General features: G+C 34.6%; 3 protein-coding genes across 3 annotated transcripts; all 3 read left to right on the top strand.

The window, feature by feature from the left end:
• Positions 1-37: 37 nt before the first annotated feature.
• Positions 38-5868, top strand: LOC145222695 (cubilin-like). The gene is made up of 20 exons (XM_080088877.1): positions 38-151; positions 208-291; positions 903-1032; positions 1369-1511; positions 1730-1819; positions 2054-2183; positions 2311-2337; positions 2447-2565; positions 2622-2729; positions 2806-2926; positions 3011-3031; positions 3179-3300; positions 3704-3775; positions 3932-4061; positions 4488-4508; positions 4746-4864; positions 4925-5020; positions 5077-5203; positions 5270-5353; positions 5546-5868. The coding sequence occupies exons 1-20, from the start codon at positions 95-97 to the stop codon at positions 5866-5868; spliced, it is 2124 nt and encodes a 707-aa protein (XP_079945003.1). The 5' UTR covers positions 38-94.
• A 4319-nt stretch (positions 5869-10187) lies between these two features.
• LOC145222694 (scavenger receptor cysteine-rich domain-containing protein DMBT1-like) lies at positions 10188-16663 on the top strand. Its single transcript, XM_080088876.1, has 16 exons — positions 10188-10229; positions 11916-12048; positions 12208-12228; positions 12306-12427; positions 12571-12666; positions 12976-13108; positions 13457-13477; positions 13555-13670; positions 13892-13987; positions 14047-14170; positions 14239-14286; positions 14784-14905; positions 15321-15456; positions 15835-15953; positions 16207-16330; positions 16488-16663. Exons 1-16 carry the CDS (start codon positions 10188-10190, stop codon positions 16661-16663), a joined length of 1629 nt encoding a protein of 542 aa, XP_079945002.1.
• A 128-nt stretch (positions 16664-16791) lies between these two features.
• LOC145222688 (blastula protease 10-like) lies at positions 16792-18583 on the top strand. Its single transcript, XM_080088869.1, has 7 exons — positions 16792-17130; positions 17396-17425; positions 17496-17614; positions 17752-17844; positions 17905-18043; positions 18310-18330; positions 18441-18583. The coding sequence occupies exons 1-7, from the start codon at positions 16857-16859 to the stop codon at positions 18581-18583; spliced, it is 819 nt and encodes a 272-aa protein (XP_079944995.1). The 5' UTR covers positions 16792-16856.
• The last annotated feature ends 8321 nt before the right edge of the window (positions 18584-26904 follow it).

The following is a 26904-nucleotide window of genomic DNA, read 5'->3' as shown; positions in this document are numbered from 1 at the left end:
ATCATATGTTTTCCTATTAATCATTTTTTTAGTTTTTACCTGCGGTTACGTGATCACTAACACTTCCGGTGTCATTCACTCACCAAATTATCCAATGAATTACGACAACAACCAGGATTGCAGGTGGATAATAAATGCACGGCCTGACCAGGTACGTTTCTGAGATATAGAAGTCGTTTGAAAGAGAATGACTAATTTTGTTTTCAGATTATCACAATACAATACACTATGGATATCGAAGGCATTTACGACTGTCATTTGGACTATTTGAGAATAGCAAACACTTCACAGGTTTGTTTTTAAAAATGAAAGTTAAAATATGGGCTCTATAAGATCAGTGTACTTTGTTAAGTTATTTTTATGGGTCCCCTTTCCTGAAGGGAAAGTTTTGTTTTTCTAAGAAAATTTGTGCCTGAAAACTGACCTTGGACAGCAATATCGAGGTCAAAGCGAAAGATTACATTGGAAGAATCGTTTTCGTTCCTTTTTACTCTTAATTATATCACAATAATGATACCAAAAGATAACGAATTTAACTATAATCGCACCATTTTTACACCGTAACATAAACACATGTGTGGGACCCACCCACATGTGTGTCGATCAAATGTTGTGTATGTAGTAAATCGGTAAATATGATAGAGAATATATAAAATGGAAGTATATAGGAAAGCCAACATTCTAGGCATAATATAATGTGCTAATTTGGAAAATGCTGTTTGTTCTAGGTGTACGAAACAGCTATGTAATTTTGTCTACGTCTTCCATAGATCTTTTTGTTTGACTAAAGCAAGTTTTCATTTTCTGCCTCAAATATTTTGTTACTTTTGTATTGTTTTATAACTTATGTACGCCTATATTACATGCAATATTCAAAGCCCTTACTTTGTTGTCTTGCATAGAATGCATCATATGATTGTGGTCTCCTCTACAATAGCCCGTTGTTTTCTCACCGGGGACCACTTACTATAGATTTTCACTCCGACAATGCCATCAACCGAAAGGGATTCTCTCTTACATATTCACTTCAAGGTTCGTGGTAGTTTCATAGACACATAAAAAAACAGATTAAACATCTTTGTATAAAGTAGTTAATAAGGTCCAGAACTCAAAGTACGCTTTTGGTTATCAATTCTCTTGTAGGAAACAAATTGCATACATCTAAAAACATTTCATAGAGTAATATATGCAAGGGTACTGGAGCCGAAAATATCTTTGACGAAAAATGTACATTGAAAATAAGTACTTGTTAAAATTAAAAATTGACTTATTTTTGCAATATATTTCGTTGCATTAGTTCGATATGAAGTCGGATATTTATCAGTACCGAATAATGTACAAACTTTTCGATTGCTGCACGATTTATAGATGCATCATTTGAGCCTTGTGCTTTTGGTGTAAATTTTACTCAGCCCACTGGATCATTTGGAGTCGTGGCATTTCCCAACAAAAAGTTGTTCAATGCCACGCAGTATACTTGTGAATGGACGGTTGAAGTAAATGAAAATAAAGTAAGAAATTATTTCTCTATAGATCCCGGTGTCAGCTTGTAGGAAAGATGTTAAAATGTTTTTTTTCACGCTTTGTTTTGTGGGTTGTATTTAACATCCTTTTAATAATTGATCTAATCCTTACATTTACAAATTATTGTCTTCTTTTTTGCAGTGTAACGGTGTTTTTTTCGTTTTTTATATCTTTATGTAAAATACTGTTAAATGTATGTGCACAGGTTATTAACGTGACGGTTGATGCATTCAACGTTTCATGCTCAGGACAGTTTCTACAAGTGGACCAACCAACTGAATATAGCGTTTATCAAGTAAGGAGATGGTATCTTTTACTGTTTTACCTTTCGGTTTTATAGGTGAAGGTACCAAAGTTCTAAACAACAGTTGTGTGTACATAAATGTCATGCGAAAATATTTGATGAGCTATCGTTGATGATGTTCACTATTTTTCGGAAAAATGGTGATGTGTATCATTTCGTAGACATTCACTACAACAAACAAATGCTGCAAAGTAGAGTCTCTCTTGTATTTTTTGTTTTTTGTAGCAAAACCAACACTACTGTGGATGGAATTATTTTCGGTCCTTTATTTCAACAAACAACAGTCTAAGGTTTAGACTTGATCACCAAAATTTCGATGGAATTGGTTCCTTTCAGGTTTCGTACTCTACAACAGGTATCTGTTTTATATCACATATTGCTATTAGCCCAATCTCACTTATTCGTTTACTCTGGAATACTTGAATGTTTTTAATTTTACTTTATTGCGGTCACTTAAAATCTATAATTCCATTTGTTTTCAGATCCGCAAAGCTATGTTTTACCCGAAAGTAAGTTTTTGTTTTTTATTGAAAATCTGAATTAACAAACAAAAAAATATACGTTTTACACTTTGGGATGTATTTGCTATGAAAATTATTTTCTTTCGTCTGTACGCAGAATTCAGTTGTGGTGAAGACCTCACTGGCGACAAGGGCTTCATTATTTCTCCCGGTTACCCACAAAATTACAGTCTCAACCAAGATTGTCGTTGGCGAATATTAAACCCATTAAACCAGGTAGACTTTGTCACATCAAATTCTACTGCAATACTTTTCTAACGATTTTTTTACAGAAACTAAGATTGGATATGCTCCTTTTGAACGTGGAACGAAGCTTTGGTTGTCAATTTGATTACCTACATATAAGCGGGCAAAAATCTGAATACGGCTTGACCAAAAATGTATGCGTTTTGGTTACTTTTTTTAGAATATATAATTGTGTTCGTTTACAAAAATTTCATTTTTATAATACCCAAGGTGTCGAAGAAACTTTGTGGTTTTGAGTCGGGCTTGTCATTTACATCTGATGTAACAATAATTTTTCACTCTGATGCGCTGGTGTCAATGCGTGGCTTCATTTTGACGTGGGCTAAGATCGGTGGGCATGCATTCTGTTTTGATGAATATTTTGACACAAAAACGAAAATCTTTAATATACATATATATTTTTCTTTTGATTTAGATTTTCAAGGAAATGTGATTGGTAAGTAGCGTTAAAAGAATTCGTGCATTACCTATGCAATGTTGAGCAGTTTGGTTACTCCAAATGTGCTGTCATTCATTAGATTTCTTGCTAAGCGATATCTTTAATCGCAAATTTATTGGTATCATAATATCATGGTTTGTTTAGACAAGTCATGTTACAATCCACCTTTAAACGAGCCATTTGGCCTTCTTGCCTCGCCGGGATTGTTGTTCAGATTTCCGGGCAGTGCGAAGTGTCAGTGGACAGTCACTGCTCCATTAGATCAGGTTCGTTTGTGAAATTAGTAACATATACCCATTGTTTAAAAGTTTCTAAACTTTTAATGATCAACCCTAGGCCTATTATTAAACGTTAAATCCTCGAGACACACGAAACACTTGAAACTTTGGTGTCCAATGGAATGATAAACTCGTGACTGGAGGGTGGGGAGAACATAAGGAATCAAACTTGACCACGAAACTATTGATATATTGATGCAATGGTTACATAAATAAAGGAATAAAAATATTAACGAAGGCCTGTCTTGAAAGTTTCGCTTTTTAAACGACATTTGAAGTTGATCCATCCCTGATTTTCTAAGCACTTGCTCAATCCAGTCTTGTGCTTGACCTATAACATCCAACTATCATCCATTTACTGTCTTTGTTGATGATATGTTCATTTTTTTAGGTTGTGACTTTTAATTTCCTTCAACTTAATGGCGACTGCTATAGCAAGTACGTTGAAATTTCATGGGATTCGGTGAGTTTCCATTGCTTGTGTCTTTAATTTAAACAGTTCAATGAATTAAAAATAACTACAACTGAACTCAACACTCAAAACATAAATGTTTATTTTGCACCAACTATCACTATTAGCAAGATTTTTAACTACAACCTTTCTTTTGGTGTGTTATAGGTAACAAAGCGCTTGTGCTCTAATCCATTTCAAAATAGCATTGAAATTCCAAGCAATGTGGCAACCTTGACTTACACTTCTGGCGAGAACACTAATTATGGTGGATTTGCCGCCACATGGACTTTTAAAGGTACATCATTCATTGGTGATAAAGGGGTTGCACTGCAAAGTGTTCACTGATAGAACCATGAGCATTTGCTGAAATGTCTGAACAACAAGGGATCTCGCTTTTTGCTTCCATTCAGACCGTAATGTTTCTCTTTAGACCAGTGGTTCTCAACCTTTTTGCCTTTGCGGACCACTATTTGGCACTGTCAAGCTTATCGGCGACCCCTTTGAAGGTTTTCGTATTTTTTGTCCTTTTTTTATTAACAAGCAACCCAAAAAAGGTGCAGAACCAAACACAAACTCAATGCGGACAGATTTGAACAGTATTGTGGTACCAATCGTTACCTGAACCTTTTTTACGATCATGATGCAAATACCCTGTCATAAAAGCAGCTAATGTATTATGTATATATATTTTTTAATTAATGAAAAAGTATTTATTTTGCAGGGCGCCCTACTGCATCACCAGGTAACAAGAATGAAACTAGTTCGCTTTATCTATTTGTCACTGGTAGTGCAACACTTAATTGTCTTTTTGTGAAATAAACTTTTTGTAAAATGTATCGTTGCAAGCGAAACACATTGCATGAACAATATCTGACTTTTTTTAACCTGTTTAAATTGTTTGACAATAATTGCCCAAAAGTTTGTAGGTAAGCAGATAGCATTTAAAACGTTAGGAATTGAATTTAATCAACTTTTGCAGTGTCCTGTGGTGGCCTTATAACCAACGGGACTAAAGGAAACATTACTTCGCCCAACTATCCTGACAATTACCCACCTAATTTAAACTGTATCTGGGAGATACGCCCTCCAGCAGGAAAAGTATACTACTTTGTCAAATGTTATAAGTTACAAACAAAATTAATTTCTGGAATTTTGTAGCTTGTTTCGGTTGCATTCCTCACTCTTCAAATGGAGAATTCAAACAACTGCAGCAAAACAGATTACGTTTGCTATGCAAACGGCACCAAATGTCTGGTAAGGTTATATACTGTGTATTTTTGTGTAATGTACTGTAACAATGCTCTTTTCAGAATGGCACCCATTTCTGTAGTTGGCCGTATCCTCAGTCATTGTACAACGTGTCAAGTGCCACTATACTTTTTCATTCGGATGACATCATTAATGCTCCTGGTTTTCTTTTGCAGTGGAATATATCAGGTATGTATATAACAAAAAAGTTTTCCTTTGCACGAAAAGACCGAGGTAACACAATAATCGTTACAGGGAGCACGACAAATAATGACACGACATATCCTTCGTCTCTTCCAGTAACCGATCCTTTGCAGTCCAGCTCTGTCTCTCATTCAGGTATTCAGAATACTACAAACCAACGTATAAATATTATTTCTGAATTCACAACCTTCTAAATGTGTGGTGTGTTCGTTATTCTTCATGCTTTGTAGTGCTTTGCCATTAAATATCTTGATATTTTTTAATTGGCAAATCACAGTTTATATTTACTTTAAGTTATTAAAGTCATTTATCTACATCACTTTTTAGATATTTCAACACATATTTCTGGAGTTACATTGTCATCTTCAACAGGCACGATTATTTCAGTTTCAGATCAAGCAACGGCTACTCCCTTCACTACAGTTTCGACAAATACTTCAACTTTAACAAGTTCTAATGTCCAGTTATCTACCGAACCCCCCACTGCAAACGTTCCAAGCAGTACGTCGTCGCCAAGTACTTCTATGTCTACCACTGATGGGTCAAGTGCTGTTAAAACGACTTCAGGATCCCCATGCACTGGCTACAGTTATTTTCAATTACTTGTCAATATTTTAATTGCATTGTATTTCGACTTTAATTATGTGTAAATCTGTTAATGTTTGCAACATATCGACAAAATGGCAGATTGTAATCTTCAATCGTGTTATTGGGTTAATTTTGGCTTATTTGTCTCCTGGTATTAACCATTTTGTGTTTATGTGTTGCAAATGTCAGAGCATAAAATGTATTCAACTTATACTTCACTTGTGAGTATGTTTATTTTGATGCATGCATATGCATATCTCTTCGCCATTTCAATGAGTCTTTAGTTGGGCGCTTGACTTTTGCCTCAAAAGCAGGTATAAAATGCACTTATTTCTGTTGCAAATTTCAGGTCCAAAACTGTACTTAAAATCATATTTTAAATGTGAAAAAATAGTAATTAACGCTTGAATTTCAAAAGTTTCATTTGAAAACGAAATTCGAAGTTTTGCTGCAGGAAAGTAGATACAAGTTAAATTTGCCAGTAGCGCTATTTAAGCGGCAGGGTGGCGAAAGACCTTAAGATAACCCAGGCACCCCCGATTTCTATGATGTTACAAGTAGCCTATTTGTAAAATGCGTTATTTAAGAATGGTCCACATTGGTATTTAGCGGTTTTGTTTTCAAAATATTTTTTCTTTTCCGTTCGATAACAATGAAAAATTTCATGTTTTTTGTGTAAGACCACTCAACTGTTGTAAAAATGTAACGTATTGATGTCATGCCACTTTTGGACCTTGTCGCTAGTCCTATTAGACCAGTAGTCTTCAACCAAAGTCTCCCTAGAAAACACAAGAAGTAAAAAAGTCGGTGTTGTTGCAACTTAGGTGCCAAACTTTTACAATTGCCCGACTTAACATTTTAAAAAATTCAAAGATTAAGTGTTTTTGCTCGGTAATGAAGCTGTAAAGTAGGAACTTAGATGAATTTTTTAAGACTGTTTAAGATTGATTAGCAAGCACACATTCCTCATATTTAAATCATCGTAAACCAGGCCTACTGAAGTCGTTATGATATATATATATATATATATATGAGTGTCCCGTGATCGCTGGTCTGCATTGACGCTTCAGGGCTGATTCCAGCTATTCATCTATGTCTTACTTCATATTTCGTTTGCTTTTCGTTACCTTTAAAGTTACAAAACACAAGCCTGTGCAGTCACGTGAAAACATATTTGTGTGCTGTTTTAAAATTGTTTTAACAATGGCGCAACGTTTGCGCTTACTTTCAATGCTACACATAAGTTCTCTTTTAGATTTTGATATACGACCATTGTAAAAGTTTAATAGTAAGCAATCCTGGTAAAATTCCTTGTAACATAAATTTGTTTCTGAACATTTTTTTTGTGGTGTAAAAGTAATTTAAAAGTCACATGCTGATGTTTCTCTAAAGAATGTTCTAAAACTTTAAAAAAAAACTACACAAACTTAGACCCATATACATGTGCAGTAACACGTCGTTTTGCTGGAAATGTGATACCTAATTCAAAATGTGAAAATGTCATTATTTACAATGATCAAAATTTTTCTCAAAAGAAATTTTAACAGAAAATAAGCTAACCCATGTAAAGATGCAATGCCAAGTGTTTTCGTGGGGTTGCAAAAAGCATTCCAAAAGTCGAACATGCTATGGATTAAAATAACCTGAATATTTCTATTCAAAAATCTATGTAAGTGATTGCTGCAGTTTTCCATTTATTTGCAATTCCGCTATTGTTGACTTGACGGTCTGTTTTCGCTAAAGTCATGTCACGGATCATATTTGGAAACGGATGCGTGACGACAGCACAAAACATGATTTCGTGCCTCCAACCGATACAAAAATATTGCCTTCATCAATTAGTTTCATGCAAAATAATGAAAAATCAGTTTTGTTATGTTGAAGCATTGTCCACTATCTTCCACAAAACTGCCAGCCTAACAAAAGTAAGTGGCGAAAAATCGACCAAAACATTCGTTTGGCTAATTCCTATATACCACTAAGTGTTTTATGCTATGTGATACAATGCAGTAGTTTTTAGATTTAGATTTTGCCTTTTAGTTCATGTGTGCCTTTTTACAACGTGAGCTTTTCAGAGAAGTTTTTTCTCTTTATTGTAAAAATTGGAATAGGTGGCCTTTATACTTCTTAATCCAGTCGTTACCACAATTTTTAATTATGTTTGAATGCTGTGTTATTGTTTAACTTAAAAAATACGCTTCCTGAAGCAGTATTGCAGAGGCAATAACTGAACCTTGGCATATATTAATACAACGAAAAAGATTTTGCGTACACTGTAGAAAAATGTGAATATACAGAAGTATCTCATTTTCTTCCCCGAAACTTGATTTGCACTTCTTTTTTTAATCATGACGTTAGAGTAAGAGTAGAGAACGATAATGGGCTGATTATGGCGTGATTAAAGACAGTTTGCGGACATTAATATCACGCCACCATCAGTTGTAAGTTATATCACGCCACCATCAGCGTGCACAAATGAGCTATATGCAGAGCTACATATTTAAAAAGGAATTTTTGCGTTAGATTTGATATATTTATGTTATGTTAACATGCAAGTGTTTGCGTTTTGCTTTAATTGTTTTGTTTTTTAATTACCAATGTTGTGGCATGAATTTCAAACGCAATTGGTTCAAAACTAGTTCCAAAAGCTCTAAGGCAATTAAAAGACATAAAGGAAATAAGTTTAAAAAATGCCAATTTTATTGTGAACTATATTTGCAGAAGAAGCCTACACGTGAACACACGCGCCCTAGAAATGCAGTTATTGCATATTTTATTTTTGCTCTGCCTGTTGCTCGGATGTAAAAATACAAAAGCGGACAATAGCAATGACCTGGCTATACAAGGTAAGCAATCGAATAAAATGAAGCCAATGTGAAGTTGGTCATATCATCACTATCAAGTAATTGGTGATCAATTTAAGCCTTATAAATACAAACATTCCATGACCGAAGATAGTTGTTGCAAACGTAGGACTTGATATATATATTACTTAACTCCCTAAAAGCGGTTAAAACACCAACATTTGTGGCTTATATACTTGATCAAGTTTTTGGTTTGTGGTAGTAAGCATTTTAATTACATTTCATCAATAATTTTATCATCAATTCACTTTTATTTATTATCGCTAATTCAACAACAAAATATTTTTTTTAAACTTTACAGTATCCATGCTAAAGGTAAGAAAAATCGCATTAACATATGTAATTTATTATCTGTTAAACAGCGTGTTCAGAGGGTAGAATGACAACCAACAATGTCATTTTTGAAGATTACTACATGTCCTTTTTACTTAATAAACATATGTTTTCCAATTGTATTATAATTAAGTTATATGTGGCCCTATAATACACCCTTTTTAGGAACAGACTGTTTAATGTTGGCGCAATAAAGATGTTGTAATTGTTCGAAATACATGTTTAATTGATATGGTATTTAGCCAAAACACATTACATTTTTTGCAGATTCGTCTTTTGAACCTTGCGTTAATGGAGTAAACCTTACATCCTTGTTTGGAAGTTTCAAAAATGTTGATTTTTCTAACATAAGTAATCATCTATCATTAAGGTGTAGGTGGACTTTATATGTTCAAAAGGGAAAGGTCAGTCGAATATTTTCAGTTGTTATGATGCCTTGTCAAACTTTGTCGAAACAATTTGTTCAGGAAATCACAGTGTCTTTTATCAAGTTCAACGTTTCATGCGCAAATGAAAACATGTATGTGTATGTTGCACATCCCAATAGTTTGGTAAGGTTTGCACATTTAACTTTTATAATACACATTATTCGGCGTTTAGCCTTTTTTGCAACTAAGATCATTATTGGTTATTGCGTACGTTTACCCGATGCATAAACTTTTAAATGGTTGTTTATTCTTTAAAACCTGATTTGCTTTCAGTTTTTGTTATGCAGTTACAATAAGACTGACTATAATGTATTTATCTAAAATTATTCTTTACTTGTCACGTTTTTGGGGCAAATGTTCTGTTTTATACCTTTTGATTTCAACTAATCTTCATGCAAAATAGGTCAAGTCAATTAACAACTAACTGATTGCGCTATTTACTACAGTTCGATCAAAGTTTATGCGGCTTCCTACCTAAAAGCTTTACTTCGGAATCGAACATCATTTTTGAGTACAACACATATGGATATAACACGCCAGGTTTTTTCGAAATTGCTTGGAGGTCTTCTGGTAAGACTTTTGCACTTGAACTAAACAATACTAATTTACCGATATTCGACTTCAAAAAACGTTTATATAAAATATCAATTCAAAGTAGTCCTTTAGTCTTTTATCTGTCCAAAAATACGAAATCTAGCTGTGATCAACTAGGTACTACTCCACTTTGTTTCGAATCAGGCCTTTTAATAATGTAGTATGCCTTTTCAGAGCGACAAAACACCACCTTACTACCAGAAGGTATGGCCATTTTTACTTAATTCGTTTTAGCGGGGTAATCTTTAAACGGTTTTGTGTTTACAGCTTTTAATTGTTCCTATACATTGGCGGGAACAAATGGAATTTTTGCGTCACCAAACTACCCCGACAGGTATCCTAACAACATTGCATGTAGATGGGAGATACAAAACCGTCCAAACCATGTAAGTTACCAGACACGCAAAGAATACCATCAAGCCTAAATCAGTTACTTTCTAATAAAAACATCCATGTGGCATTACATGGACACTAACAACTGGTGTAGGCTATTTTTGTACATTATCCAGATCATTCTTCTTTTGTGAAAAATTTCTGTTGATTTCGTAGTGACTTGGGTATCTGGGCAAAGGTATACCTTACAAGATGAAGGGTTTAAGTTACCATTGCTTGCAATTCGAGGTTGAACCAGTTGCTAGTTAATAAGAATGGATAAATACTACACGCCATGCATTTTGTGGTGACGTGCATAGGCGCCGAGTTTTACAAACTCAAAGCCCAACAAACTTTCAATAGAATGCAACGTTCGTCAAAATCAGAAGAAAAACGATATGTTTGAAAAAATATTTTGTATGCAATTGTAGTTGTATCGTTTATCATTGGTTTAGCAACGTTAAATAAATGTTTCGTCAAGTTGTTGGGCTTCATATCACTTAGCACACCCTGTCGCCCGTTGGCCCCTTTTTAGTTGCCCGTTGGACTATTTCTATAATAGCAAGATGCCCTTTGGGGTTTTCCACAAAATGCTGCGCCTTATATTGATTCTGTTGAAATGAAAGTAAACATTTTTATTGCGACAATCATGACAATTGACTTTTATCAGTGAACGAGAAAAAGTTGTATTATTGTGATGGTAAAATACATAAAACCCTGCTTTTGTGAGCACGCCAATGATTACACGCACGACAAATGTTCGTGAACTTTTACAAAATATTAGCATTTGTTTACAAATACTAGTCAGTGTTGTGTATGCTTTATGATTTTTTTAAATACGTATTTACTTATGGTTTAAATGGTTGCCCTCGAGCCATTTCGTGGTCTTAAAAAGCCCCCGTCAATAAAAAGGTTGGTGACCCCTGCCTTAGATACCATATGTTACAACCCATTTGCATTGAACACAACAATGGCCAAACACTCACTGGCAGAAAATTGTGTGTTTGACGTCATAAACAAGGCACTAACCAAAACAAGTTGCAAGCCACGTTTTGTGGCTGAATCGCCAGCAGGCTCGTTAAAAGGCAATTTTAGTTTTAGCGCTATGTGTAAAATATTCATAATAATTTTTATTTTAAGACAATTCACATTTACTTGATGGCGTTGGACCTAGAACGATCGCCTTATTGCCGTGCAGATTTCATTCATATTCGCCACAACAACATTTCAACGGTTTGTTTTGTATTGGAAGTTTTTTAGTAGCGTCGTTCTTACACACATAAAAAAGTTTGATAGAAAGCAAAACTTTTATTGTTGTTCAAAGCAAATTTGTAGTGTTTGAACTTCAAAGAACTCAAACCAATTTGCCAACAACGTAGCTCGTGTTCGTCGTTAAGCATTTTAACCCAACAAAAATTAAGTTTTTAGCAATTTTAAATGTTTAAACTGGATGTTGTACCAACATGATTCTATCAACCAAAACTGCGGTGCAACACTAGCTTATGCCCATGTATACAGGACGGACTCTACTGCGGAGTTCAACCATACGCATTTATATCACTGTATGCAACCAACATGAACCCAGTTATCACGTTTAAGTCTGACAACAGCATTAATGGCAGAGGATTTGCACTAGCGTGGTACTTGAAAAGTAAGTAACATAATGAAACGGTATTTGTAAATGTTCTATAGATGTAGTAGTGATTTGTCACAGGCCACAGTTCCTTGTTGACCTCACACACTATAACTTTTGCACAAACAAAACAAACATTTTAAAAGTTATATTGAATAGTTCTTGTATATTTTTCAGATGACAACGTAACAGTTGCACGTAAGTATGAATAAAACCAACTAGGTCTGCTAAAAAAGCTGTATGTTTCAAAGTAAATACAACTTGTATTGTTTCAGCACCATCATGTGGGGCAAGCAACGTTTCAAACGAAACCGGTTTTCTTATGTCACCAGGATACCCAGAATTTTATCCCAAAAATATTGAGTGCACTTGGTTTATTACTGCACCAATACAACAGGTTAGCTAGTTAAAGTTTTGTAGCAAGATGATGGCCGTATTTTTTTTTGTTCCTGATTGTTTGCAAACTTGTACCATTTATGAATAACTGAGTGACGTTGGTAAAAAACAGAAAAATATTGTTGCCTTACCCATTTTTTGTAGGTCATCCAGTTAAGGTTTATAATCGATTTTCCGCATTCTTATCCAACTTATGCTTGCACCAGCGACTTTTTGGAGATGTCAAAAGACTTGTCATCTGTGAGTTTATTTTGTCTACTTTAAGTTGCTGTGATGCAGCGGTTTCCAACATTTTGACAAATTTCTTATTGAAAAGTCTAATGAAATTCATTCCTACCCATCGTACCACAACGAAGATGAACACACATCATTTAATATCAGACTTTGGCTTACATAAGTTTAAAGTCCTTATTGTCCTAACTTAAGTAACTTAAAATCACGTGTAAAAATAAAAGAAGAATTGCTTCCCAGAAGTTGACCATGTTCATCATATGCACAACAAAGAACTGTTATTAATTTATTTATTCATTTATTTATTTTTGTACTCAGAGTGCAAAGAGAGTTTGCTCATTGCCATCACAATATAACTCCTTCACAACCCCTGACAACACGGTCGCTCTCAGATTTAAATCGGGCAATCAATCGAATTGGCGAGGATTTTTGCTCAACTGGAAAATGACAGGTAAGTTTGTTTATCATTGTTTGTATTTAAAGAACATCACCTTTTTGTAATACAAAGCTGTAAGCAGTCCTACTTTTGAATTATGGTCATAAATAGTGCTTTGACTGTAATTCGCAAGCGTTTGTTGTACGAAACCAACCTTTCCAAGAGAACATCAAAAATAGTGTCTTGAAATATGGATAAAACCTCACTCTTGCTTTACCAAAGGCGACGATATAAAAAAACGAAAACTTTTGGTCAAAATATAAACGCTTCTTTGCCACCCAACATAACTACAGCTGCTTCTCCCTTCTTTAAAAAAACGTGATTTCAAGTGTTCCAATTTTCACAACTTTGCTTTTATTACAGAAAAAAATCCCAGCGCGTCAGGTAATTCAATTTGTTCCATATTTGAATAAAAAGTGTCCCAAAACAGAAAGATGCACAAAGTGTTGTTTTTGTTGCAGTTTTATGTAGTAGCACCTTTAACAGCACAAGCGGTTTCATTCAATCGCCCAATTACCCTAATGGCTACCCTTCAAACGTTGATTGCACGTGGAAAATTATCCCACCTCCGGGACAGGTTCTTAGTTAACAACCAAAACGATTGCCTACATAGCTAAAGCTAATGTAAAAAATTAAGGGACCGACTATTAATCATTAAATTACTTGTTTAATTTTTTCATTGTGCGTTTTCAATATTACTAGCATTTTAACCACCTAAGATACATTGATTTTTGAACGAAATAGATTTTTAGTTTTTGTAATGATTTTGGGCGAAAATATGTCCTGTATTTCTTTTAGTACAACAGCTACTATATTTCATCTTCGGTAATTAGACTTGAGGGAAATGCGAATTGCTCATTCGATTACCTAGAACTTTCGTATGATGGCAGACAGGTATTTTTCTTGTCTGTTTTAAACATTTTTGCACTGAGTCATTTTCTTTTGCTTTTTAGAACCATCAAAGGTTTTGCTATAATGAATATTTTTCAATTAATTTTCTGTCGTATGCTACTGTCACCTTTCATTCCGATGAGTTTATTACGGCACCAGGAATGTCCATTTCTTGGTACGGTTCCGGTAGGAAACGCAATTCGTTTTGTTATCTGAAAAAAGAACTTTTTCAATTTTATATTTCTTGTTTGCAGACACATGGAGCAACTCTACTCCCTTTCCATTTACTCATGCCACAAGTGGTGGGTGTCTTTATTTTTTTATGTCAATAAAGGCACCAAACTTGTTTTTTCCATTTAAATTTTAGCGCCAGTTTTATTACCTTGAATATTTGCAGTTAATTTCACGTCATGTTTTCTTGTGTGATAGTTTTCAGTTTCTACACATTTCTTCTTTCAGGCTTGTGCTTTTTGTATTTCAGAGAAAACAGCAGTTGCCAACACTTCGAGTTCAAATGGCACGTAACTTTCCTTACAAGTTTTTGTTAATCTTTTTTCAGTCTGTTTTAAAGGCTTTTTATCATTACAAATTTTGCGTAATATGATGCCGTAAGTTAGTTTATACTTATTTATTCTTTGACACGACCAAATGGTAACAAGGCAAACCACTGTTTGTGTCGAAACAGTGCATATCAATGGGTTTTTGATTTCATCTGTTGGTATACACCTAACAATCAATTCGTAATTAATCAAAAATATGCAAGACTTTTTCCAATTAGAAAATACGCTTCTTCTTTCAGCATGTGTTAGCGGTGATTTTTTAAACGGTACGTCTGGCAAAATCCTTATTCCAGCCAATATCACATATCCGATACCTAATTCGCTGTATTGCACATGGACCATCCAAGTTGCATCTGGCAGGGTGAGATGCAATATAGTATGTTCGTTTTAGATCGAAAACTGATTATTGAATTGTACCCATCTTAAATAAACTTAAGCTGCAAATCTGTATCAAACCTATTCCAAATTGATTTGAAAACAAATGTAAAAAATAATGCACCAATATTTCTAATTGTCTGTTTGCACAGCCCACATAGGAATTCGTGTAGGTTGAATCATATTAAATCGGAATGTTTTTCGCAGGTAATAAACATGAGTTTTCCAGTCTTCAAACTATCTAACCAGACTTCCTGCGGCAAAACTTACTTTGAATTTTATTATGGTCGTTCGTATGTAAGTGTGGTAGATCGATATCCCAGTCAATCAACTCAATTTTTGTTTGTTTGTTTTTTCTTTGAAACAATTGGTGCGTGTATTGCAAAAAAATCTTTTTGTAGTTGAAAGACGTTTGTCACTCAAAACCACCGGGATCCTTCATAACGACGTCAAATGTAATGAAGGTTATATTCATTCATAATTTTGGTTACAGCAATCCTGATATTGGAAACGTGGAAATACAATGGTCTGTTACAGGTAAAACCGTCTTTTGCTTTGTCCGATATTATTTTTTATCTCTTGTGCGTATTACGATTTAGATTTTACAGTTTATTTATTGCTTTTTTAGCATACGCTTTCCCAACATAACTTAATCTTTACATTTGTGTCGTTTATTTATTAGTACAATTACTAGTTTCAAAATGCGAAAACTTTGGAGCACAACCACTAAACGAATTCATACGTTTTTAGATCCAGTAACATTTTCTCCGACCCCCGCAACAAGTAAGTTTTTCTTAACCCAAATAAAGTCAAGTTAAAAACGTAGTAAAATATAGTAACCGTTCAGTTCTGCGACTTGTCCACTTGAAGCCTTTATGTTGGAGATTAAACTGAAATGTTATATTCTGATCTCAGGTTTCAATTGTGGGCATAGTCTTTTTAACAGAAGTGGGACAATTTACTCCCCAAATTATCCGTGGAAATACCCAAACAATCAGGACTGTCATTGGGTCATACCAGCTGCAAGTAATGAGGTAAATTAAAAATTCAGTTTTCAATAATCTGGCCTTTTGGCGTCTATAATAATCAAATGTATTGTTTTATCTTATAATTTTAGTTTGTTCTGATCTATTTTCGAAGTGTCAATATCGAGTACAGATACGATTGTCGTTGGGACTATTTGATCATTTCAAATAAAAAAGTACGTTTTTCACTTACCTGACATATTTCGAAAATAAAGAAAACTAATAAATACTACTTCTTAAAATATAACGAGCTTGTTCTTAGAATTCCACAACCTTCTGCAACCATTTTGAAACTAACGCATTTTACGAAGGGGAAACCAACCTATACTTTCACTCTGATGACGTGGTCGGCGATTATGGTTTTGCTCTTGAATATCAGATTGTAGGTAAGTCGTTGCTAGGGCTGAAGCCTTGTTGTCTAGAAGACATCTAACAGTAACATGCATCAAATGCGAAAAGAGGTTGGTGAGCTGATGTTAAATGTCAAACGGTAATAAATGGATTTGTTTTGCGTGTTGTGCCCTAAACTGATTTCATTTTCAGATTCGTCCTTTGCCGCGTGCGCTGGTGGAGTTAACCTTACATCACTGTCCGGAACTTTCTCAAATGTGGAAGTTTCCAATAAAAATAATTATTTAACACTAAATTGCAAGTGGACGTTGATTGTTCAAGAGGGAAAGGTAGATCGAGCGTTTTATTTCAAAAGGTGTCTTGTATAAACGTTTTTTGAACATTTCTCGCAGGAGGTCACTGTGTCTTTTACCAAGTTTAACATCTCATGTTATGACAATGACTACTTGTATATTTATGACGAACATCACAATGACTTGGTAAGGCTAGCTGCCGGTACCAGTAGTCTGTTGAATAAGAAGGTTTTTTTTAATTACCCGGTTAAGTTATACGGCAGTGAACATGCAACTGCTCCTTTTCACCGCTTTGTACTCTTTTGTACAAACAATTTGTTTGACCACAATTAACACGTTTGGAGCCAAACGAGGATCAGAAGTATTACACGGAAACGACAGGAAAATCTGCGGTATACAACCTGTTAAATTTTTGCTACAGTTCGATGTAAGTGTATGCAACACACCACCAATGAGTTTTACCTCGCATTCAAACATTATATTTGAGTACGTCACCTCTTACAATCCAAGGAGCTTCTTTCAAATTACTTGGAATTCTTCAGGTATACATAACTGAGTTTTTTCTCCATAATACAGTAGTTACACCGAATACACTTTTAAACAATACTTATTATAACTACATCGTACACCTAAATATATTTAGGGCTGTTAAGTATTGTCCCAGTATTCCATACAACATAAATTAAGCCTTTGTAACGCAGATTGTGTCGCCAATTTCCTGATCATAATTTTGATATATTTGTTGCTTTGGGACTTTAGGTGAATGATTTTGTGTTCGTTTATTCTAATTTATCACGTGTGTTTTAGAACGACGGAAGCCTACTAAACTGCCAGAAGGTATGAATTATCTTTTGTAGTTTTCGTTATACTTCTAAATATCTTTTTACTGGTTATGTGTTTTTGCAAGTTTTGAAATGTTCTTTTACATTGACGGTGACAAGTGGGATTATTACATCTCCCAACTACCCTGATAGTTATCCCAACAACTTTGCATGTCGATGGGAGATTCAGAATAGAAAAAATCATGTAAGTTGATTTGTTTCACTTCAAAAGTAGCAATTAACTTTCCTTTTACTAATTAATTTTTGTGTGTTCGTGATTACTTCTGATTTCAGTTTGGTTTTCACAGTGTATATCATTTGTAATGTCTAAATTCGTTTCAGACAATTCGTATTCAACTTCTGGAGATAGACATCGGAAACACGCTTCATTGTCGTGACGATTTCCTTCACATCAGCTACAATAATAACTCATACGTTAGGTTTTAGTCAGACTGTTTTCTTATGTTTGGAATGAACTGAGATTATTGTTAACAGGGGGAAACGCGCTGTGGTAGTCAAACTTATACAAATACAAATATGTCAATACTTGTGACCGTCGGCAACCCGATGATCACCTTTAAGTCTGATAACAGTGTTACTGGAAGAGGATTTGTACTGGCTTGGAGTTTGCTAAGTAAGCTGACATTTGGTATTTTCAGGGCAGAAATAGCGTGTTTCTGTTTAAATGTAGTTGCTGATCATTCGTATATGAATTATGACGTTCAATATAAATTATTCACATATAAATTAAGACCCACAATTTATGTTGTATCAATATTTCCGTTCATAAAATAATGACTTTAAAAAACAGCGGACACGTTTAGTGTAGGTACTGTATCAAAATCGAAACCAGCCGAACACCACAGAACATACTTTTCTTTAATCATTTACTTTTTTCAGGTAGCACAGGAGCCGTAGCAAGTAAGTCAAACAAATAAAACGAAGTATTACTGTATTTATAGCCTCATGCACTTACCCAATTGCAGTCAATTACTTTGTAATACTGGTATTTAATGCTTCTATTGTTTCAGAACCGTCGTGTCTGACAAGATACGTAACAAACGAAACCGGATTTCTAAGTTCACCAGGATTTCCGGGATTTTATCCCAATAACATGGAATGCACTTTGTTTCTTGAGGCACCTTTACAAATGGTAAACTCAAGTCATTATTAATCGTAACTTATATCATTGCCTTGTTCAAATTAAGTCTTAAGCAGATTTTTAATAAATGTTGTCTGAACACAAATAGACAATAATTGCCATAGAAACACACTTTTTAGCTTTAACTGTTCACCAACTGTGAATGAACAGACTGTCTAAGTCCAATTTGATAAAAGTTACTAGTTGTCACATCGGCAAAATCAGTCAGGCATAAATGAAAGAACAACAACCAAATTTAGTTGAAAACAAATTTCACGGTAACAATCTATGTTTCAGGTTTTTCAGTTGAGGTTTATAACCTTTAACTTTCCGTATGGCTATCCCTGTACTGACTATTTGGAGATATCAGAAAATCCTACATCTGTAAGTGCCTTTGTGTGACCTAATGCGTACATGTTGCAATCTGTCAAATTAGTGTAATATATGCCTGATGTCACCATTATCACGTAAATTTGATTGCTCATTCAGACGGCAAAGAGGATTTGCACATTGCAAAAAGAACATTACAACTTCAATACTCCTGGCAACACGTTCCTGTTGAAATTTAAATCCGACGATGAAACTAACTGGCGGGGTTTTTTTCTTCGTTGGAAAATGATAGGTTATTATGCATTTTATTGTAAAAAAAATTATTAATAATCTTTGTTTAAACTTTTGAGGCAGAATTTTCTGTTTTAGTGTGTTTGTGATTGCTGTAGTTGAACGAGGATAGGCAGTAACTTGAGTGATTGATACTGAAGTTGAATATTAAACTATCCGAATTCTTTTTTTTTTTCTAACTGCATTCGATGTATATCGGGTTTACATTCTTTTACTTTGTTTGTTGGTTAAACATTTCGATGTTTGCAACAGTTGCAACAGTTGCATTTGGGACACCCGCGTAGGTCGCCTGTGAAACTCATCTTGCTGTTGTAAAAGGATTTTATATCATAGGATTGAGTATTCCGGATTTTATTTATCTTTTTTAGAACATTTTTAGTATTGTATACCATCTGGTTCGATTGATCTTTGTTTTCGTTTTATCACAAATATATTTGTTTTGCTGTCTGGTCATAACCTATAATTATACGAAGGGAAAATGTATGCATTTTCTGTTATTTGATTACAGATAAAATTACCAGGGCGCAAGGTAAGACTTCTTTTTACAGTTTTAAACTTGAACTAATCTGCGTTTCACATGCCTATTTTGCAGTCTCGTGTGGCGGCACCATTAACGGAACAGAGGGAGAAATCAGTTCGCCAAACTACCCGTACAGCTACCCGCCCAAACTTGATTGTTTGTGGAAAATTGTCCCAGCTCCAGGACAGGTTGATAGCTAACAATCTAAATAATTTTAAATGGATTTACCTATTTTCTTCTTTGACTTTACAAATGCTTGCAAATATCAAAATTGTAAAATTAGCTGACTACTATATATATATATATATATATATATATATAGGCTATATATATATATTATTTATGTGTTTTCTTTCAAAGTTATTCATTGGTAAATGTTTTTCAGTACCCGATCTATTACCTTTTTTCTTTGTTCATTGATCTTGAAAGACACGATAATTGCTCGTCGGACTACTTGGAAATCACTCTTGATGGAAAATCTGTAGGAATTTTTAAAACGTTACAATAGGTCTAAATAATTTAACTTTAGGTGCAATTTTAGAACGGTCGAAGATATTGCTACCACAATCGGTTGTCTCTCAGTTTTCATTCGTACGCAACTGTTAGGTTTCGTTCAGATGCGTTTATTGGCGGCAACGGGTTCTTCCTTGTCTGGTATGGCACAGGTAGGAGAAGTTTTTATTGCTATATTCCAAAAGACCTTATCATTTACTTTTTTACCCAATTGTAAGTTTTGCATTTAAACTAAATGTATGTTGTTTTAAGATGATGTTGCGTAAACCATTTGTTGATACCAAACTTCAATCGGTTTCCCAACAGTCAGGCCATTATTCACCGAGCTTAATTGATGGAGATATCTCTGACAAAAACAGCTACTAAAATTTAGCTATATAGCTTTGTATTTCAAAGCAAACGATGTTCGCCCACTAAGTTTTAGTAATTGTGTAACCTTTATTATTTTCTTGTAATAGCGCTTTAAAAAAACCACAAGCTCCTGCGTAACGCATTTCTACCAGATTGTATATATGTCCCCGTTTTCGTTAGGTGGCTGGAGCAGTTGTTCAGTGTGATTGTTGGTTGTAGTTACTTTGAGCTGAGACCCACACTTATTGTTGTTTTGTTAGATTAACTGCTTTAGCTTTTTGTTTTGTATGTATTCATTAACTTGTTTGTGTATCATGGTTGTCTGTGTTTCTTTTATTAAAATCACTTGGTGGAGTGGAACTAGTTCTTGTGTTATTGAGGTTTTGTATTGATAATACAATTTGACTTTTAGCTAAAGCAAGGTATTACACAAAGCCATAAGCAAATAAGTGAACCCACGCAATATTTGGCATCAGCTTAATAATCCATAAAGTACGATTTTACTTTAAATTTAGTGACGTTATATGATAGCTTAAATTAGGGGTGGGCAATTGATTTTTAGAAGGAGCCACATCAGAAAATCGACTTGTGTTGGAGGGCATATTCAGCCTATGTTTTTGTATGGAGTTTTTTCATTTCGTTTTCACTTTCGTTTTGAAAAACGAAATTTCGTTTCGTACGACACTTTTTCGTTTCGAAACGAAATTCAAAACGAAATTTTTGGGAAAAAAACATAATGCTAAGAAACAAATTTTTTTTGTAAAATATTTGGCCACTTGATAATATACTTGAGCTAAGAAAAGGAGTTGATTTTTTCAAATCAAAGTTCGTCTGAATAACGTTTGCGAAACGAAATTTTATTTTGTGTCAGATTTAAAAACGAAAAAAGCGATGGTATTGAGTTCCACCAAGAAATTAGAAAAAATATTACAACATTTGCGGGAATAAATGAAATTGTAACTAATTATCTGCTAATTTTGATATTTTCGAGTTGTTTGATGCGACACTGCACTGTAAAGTTGTCATTTATGCAGAAAACAGTTAATTTTAGTGATAACATTCTCACCACACCCAAAATCAGCAAAACATCGAGGGTTTCACAGTGAAGTAAGGCAAAATCGTAATTCTTTATCGCGATGACGTGAATCTTGCACTATTTACGCCAAAAGATAATGTAAGATGTTGTTTTCTAAACGAATCTGATCCTGTGTCGTGAAAGGGAACTAGAAACGAAATTTTAGCTTTGAAACAAAATTTCGTTTCCACAAACGTTTTCAAAACGAAATTTTGTTTTCACGTTAGGTTTACAAACGAAATGCAAGTTGATTTAGGTTCCACCAAGAAATTAGTTAAGTAATAGAACATTTGTGGGCAAAACGGAAATTGTAACATAATTATCTGCCAATTTCGATATTGTCGAGTTGTTTTATGCGACTGCAAAGTGTAATGATTTTGTTTGTGTAGAAAACAGATCAGTTCAGTAATAACATTCTTACCACACACAAAATCAGCAAAACATCGAGGGTTTCACATTGAAGTAAAGCAAAATCGTGATTGATTATCGAGATAAAGTGAATCTGCACTTTTTACGCCAAAACATGATAAAAGATCTTGTTTAAAAAGGAATTTGACCGTGTGCCGCAAAAGGAAATTAGAGAGGAAAATTTTGATTTCGAAATAAAATTTCGTTTCGAATAACGTTTTCAAAACGAAATTTCGTTTTCATGTTAGGTTTCAAAACGAAACACAAGTTGGTTTAGGTTCCACCAAGATATTAGTTAAGTAATAAAAGATTTGTGGGAATAAATGAAATTGTAACTAATTATCTGCCAATTTCGATATTTTCGAGTTGTTTGATGCGACACTGCACCGTAAAGTTGTCATTTATGCAGAAAACAGTTAATTTTAGTGATAACATTCTCACCACACCCAAAATCAGCAAAACATCGAGGGTTTCACAGTGAAGTAAGGCAAAATCGTAATTCTTTATCGCGATGACGTGAATCTTGCACTATTTACGCCAAAAGATAATGTAAGATCTTGTATTCTAAACGAATCTGATCCTGTGTCGTGAAAGGGAATTAGAAACGAAATTTTAGCTTTGAAACAAAATTTCGTTTCCACAAACGTTTTCAAAACGAAATTTTGTTTTCACGTTAGGTTTACAAACGAAATTCAAGTTGATTTAGGTTTCACCAAGAAATTAGTTAAGTAATAAAACATTTGTGGGCAAAACGGAAATTGTAACATAATTATCTGCCAATTTCGATATTGTCGAGTTGTTTCATGCGACTGCAAAGTGTAATGATTTTGTTTGTGTAGAAAACAGATCAGTTCAGTAATAACATTCTTACCACACGCTAAATAAGCAAACCTTCGAGGGTTTCACATTGAAGTAAAGCAAAATCGTGATTGATTATCGAGATAAAGTGAATCTTGCACTTTTTACGCCAAAACATGATAAAAGATCTTGTTTAAAAAGGAATTTGACCGTGTGCCGCAAAAGGAAATTAGAGAGGAAAATTTTGATTTCGAAATAAAATTTCGTTTCGTATAACGTTTTCAAAACGAAATTTCGTTTTCATGTTAGGTTTCAAAACGAAACACAAGTTGGTTTAGGTTCCACCAAGATATTAGTTAAGTAATAAAAGATTTGTGGGAATAAATGAAATTGTAACTAAATTATCTGCCAATTTCGATATTTTCGAGTTGTTTGATGCGACACTGCACTGTAAAGTTGTCATTTATGCAGAAAACAGTTAATTTTAGTGATAACATTCTCACCACACACAAAATCAGCAAAACATCGAGGGTTTCACAGTGAAGTAAGACAAAATCGTGATTGATTATCGAGATGAAGTGAATCTTGCACTATTTACGCCAAAACATGACAAAAGATCTTGTTTAAAAAGGAATTTGACCGTGTGCCACAAAAGGAAATTAGAAAGGAAAATTTTGATTTCAAAATAAAATTTCGTTTCGAATAACGTTTTCAAAACGAAATTTCGTTTTCATGTTAGGTTTGAAAACGAAATGCAAGTTGATTTAGGTTTCACCAAGAAATTAGTTAAGTAATAATGGTTTTCACAAGTCAACTTGGATTTGCGACCAGAAACAGCATGCAAAGTGCTGTTTTTCTCGTGAAAACCGTTTAATTTTGACACAGTTACTTCGTGTTTCAGAGCCATTAAAGTATACTTACAGCGACCTACATCTATCGCGTTAGCGGTCGTCCCCACGCAAATAAGTATCATGTTCGCTTGTCATTTCAAGATCTCTTATCTGAACAAACTGAAACTTTGCATGCTGTTTCTGGTTGCAAATCCAAGTTGGCTCGTGAAAACCGTTGAATTTTAACTCAGTTCGATCGTGTTTTAGAGCCATTAAAGCAGTGGTTCCCAACCGGGGAGGAATTCCTCCCTAGGGAGGAATTTCAAGAGTTCAGGGGAGGAATTACATGAAAACTGTAAAAAAACATTTACATTCGAAATGTTACATAATATTTTTGTATTTACATTATTATGTCCATTATAATTTGGACCCGGTTTACATTTGAAACCGGTTGTAAAGGATTCTAAAATGGACATCCCTAATTATAAGGTCTATTTCAAATTGCTATAATTTTTTATGTTATATTTGTTTTTCGTCTTATGGGGAGGAATGAATAGTTGGAAAATGGGCAAAGGGAGGAATGTAACAAAAAAAGGTTGGGAACCACTGCATTAAAGCATAGTAAGAGCGACCTCCTTCTATCGCGTTAGTGGTCATGCCCACGCAAATAACTATCATGTTCGCTTGTCATTTCGGTTTTGCTTAACTGAACAAACTGAAACTTTGCATGCTGTTTCTGGTTGCAAATCCAAGTTGGCTCGTGAAAACCGTTGAATTTTAACTCAGTTCGATCGTGTTTTAGAGCCATTAAAGCATAGTAAGAGCGACCTACTTCTATCGCGTTAGTGGTCGTGCCCACGAAAATAACTATCATGTTCGCTTGTCATTTCGGTTTTGCTTAACTGAACAAACTGAAACTTTGCATGCTGTTTCTGGTTGCAAATCCAAGTTGGATCTTGAAAATCGAGTAATCTTAAACTTGTTCGTTCGTGTTTTAGAGCCATTGAAGTATACTAACAGCGACCTTCATCTATCGCGCTAGCGATCATGCCCACGCAAATAAGTATCATGTTCGCTTGTCATTTCAGTTTTGCTTAACTGAACAGATTGAAACTTTGCAAGCTGTTTCTGGTTGCAAATCCAAGTTGGCTCGTGAAAACCGTTTAATTTTAAACTTGTTCGTTCGTGTTTTAGAGCCATTAAAGCATAGTATGAGCGACCTACATATATCGCGTTAGTGGTCGTGCCCACGAAAATAACTATCATGTTCGTTTGTCATTTTGGTTTTGCTTAACTGAACAAACTGAAACTTTGCATGCTGTTTCTGGTTGCAATTCCAAGTTGGATCTTGAAAATCGAGTAATTTTAAACCTGTTCGTTCGTGTTTTAGAGCCATTAAAGTATACTAACAGCGACCTACATCTATTGGGTTAGCTGTCGTCCCCACGCAAATAAGTATCATGTTCGCTTTCATTCTTGTTTGACTAACCTGAACAGACTGAAACCTTGCATGCTGTTTCTGGTTGCAAATCCAAGTTGGCTCGTGAATACCGTTTAATTTTCACTCAATTCGTTCGTGGTTAAGAGTCATTAAAGTATACTTACAGCGACCTACATCTATCGCGTTAGCGGTCGTACCCACGCAAATAAGTATCATGTTCGCTTGTCATTCTTGTTTGGCTAACCTGAACAGACTGAAACTTTGCATGCTGTTTCTGGTTGCCAATCCAAGTTTTCTCGTGAAATCCGTTTAATTTTAACTCGGTTAGTTCGTGTTTTAGAGCCATTAAAGCAGGGGTGTCCAACCTTTTTGGCCAAAGGGCCACATGCGGTTTACGAATGATTGCGCGGGCCACTTGAGTGTTACTGCTAAAATTTGGAATCTTAGAAATACCTGTCTTATAATTTCTAATTAAAATCCTCACACCGAAATTCTAATCTTGGAAATGTGTATAATCATCGTTTACTATTATAAGAACAATAAACACACCAAGATAAAGTTAAGTCAACAAAGGTTTTCCCACAAGTCGATATTTCAATGTAAAGTTTGGCCCTGTTTTTCTCTAATAAGTTTGGCAATATTCGGTGAGATGGACGATGGAGAAATGTAGAGCGATTTTTCCATATGGCAGTCAGAAATTAGTGATCTTACAGGGGATTTTAAGTCACATGCCAAACTTTCTTGGAAAGTTCTGTTAGCGTTACTTGCTTTTTGTTTTCTGTTTGGCATAATCTATATCACTGCAGAGTTCGGAAGATGTTTTACTGCTAAAAGCGTTTTGCGCGAGTCTCTGATACCAGATGCATTTCAATAAACCAAGAAACATTACTGATTCCCTTGAAGCACGAGGCAGATTATGACGTAACAATATAGAAATTGTGATGCGTAACAATGCGCATTGTGACGCAACAAAAGTAACTTGAACAGTTGTGTATTACTACTCAATTAACAAAGAAATAAGGCAAACAACAATTAAAATTTCAATTTTTCGGAATGAAAGTTTGCCATAAATTAAGTAGGCGATTAAGTTGTCATTTCAAAAAATACCACGCGGGCCACTCAGAACCTTCGGGCCACGTGTTGGACGCCCCTGCATTAAAGTATACTAACAGCGACCTACTTCCATCGCGTTAGCGGTCGTCCCCACGCAAATAAGTGTTCATGTTCGCTTGTCATTTCAGGATCTCTTATCTGAACAAACTGAAACTTTGCATGCTGTTTCTGGTTGCGATTCCAAGTTGACTCGTGAAAACCGTTTAATATTAAACTTGTTCGTTTTTGCAGGTTATAACCAAGATTTGTTCAAAAAGAAACATTGACAAAAATTTTTAATTGTCCTGTGAAAGTGAGAATTCCATAGTTGAAATGAACTGTTTTCTACACATAAAACATCATTACACTTTACAGTTGCATCAAACAACTTGAGTATACATAATTTGGAACAAAATTGCATCACAGTTTCATTTATTCCCACAAGTGTCGTAATATTCAACTAATTTATTGGTGTAAGCAAAACCAACGCGCTTTCCGTTTTCCAACCTAACACGAAAACAAAATATCGTTTTGAAAACTTTATTCGAAACGAAATTTTATTTTGAAACCAAATTCTTCCTTTCTAATTTGTTTTTTCGACACACGGTCAAATTTGTTTGTAAACAAGATCTTTTATCATCTTTTGGTGTAAATAGTGGAAGATTCACTTTATCTCGACACACAGTCTCGTTTTTGCTTTACTTT

The sequence above is a fragment of the Phallusia mammillata genome, chromosome 4 (assembly GCF_965637545.1).
Source record: "Phallusia mammillata chromosome 4, kaPhaMamm4.hap1.1, whole genome shotgun sequence".
Classification (NCBI taxonomy): Eukaryota; Metazoa; Chordata; class Ascidiacea; order Phlebobranchia; family Ascidiidae; genus Phallusia; species Phallusia mammillata.
Note: the sequence above shows the minus strand (reverse complement) of the source record. Positions and strands in the feature narration are given on the sequence as shown.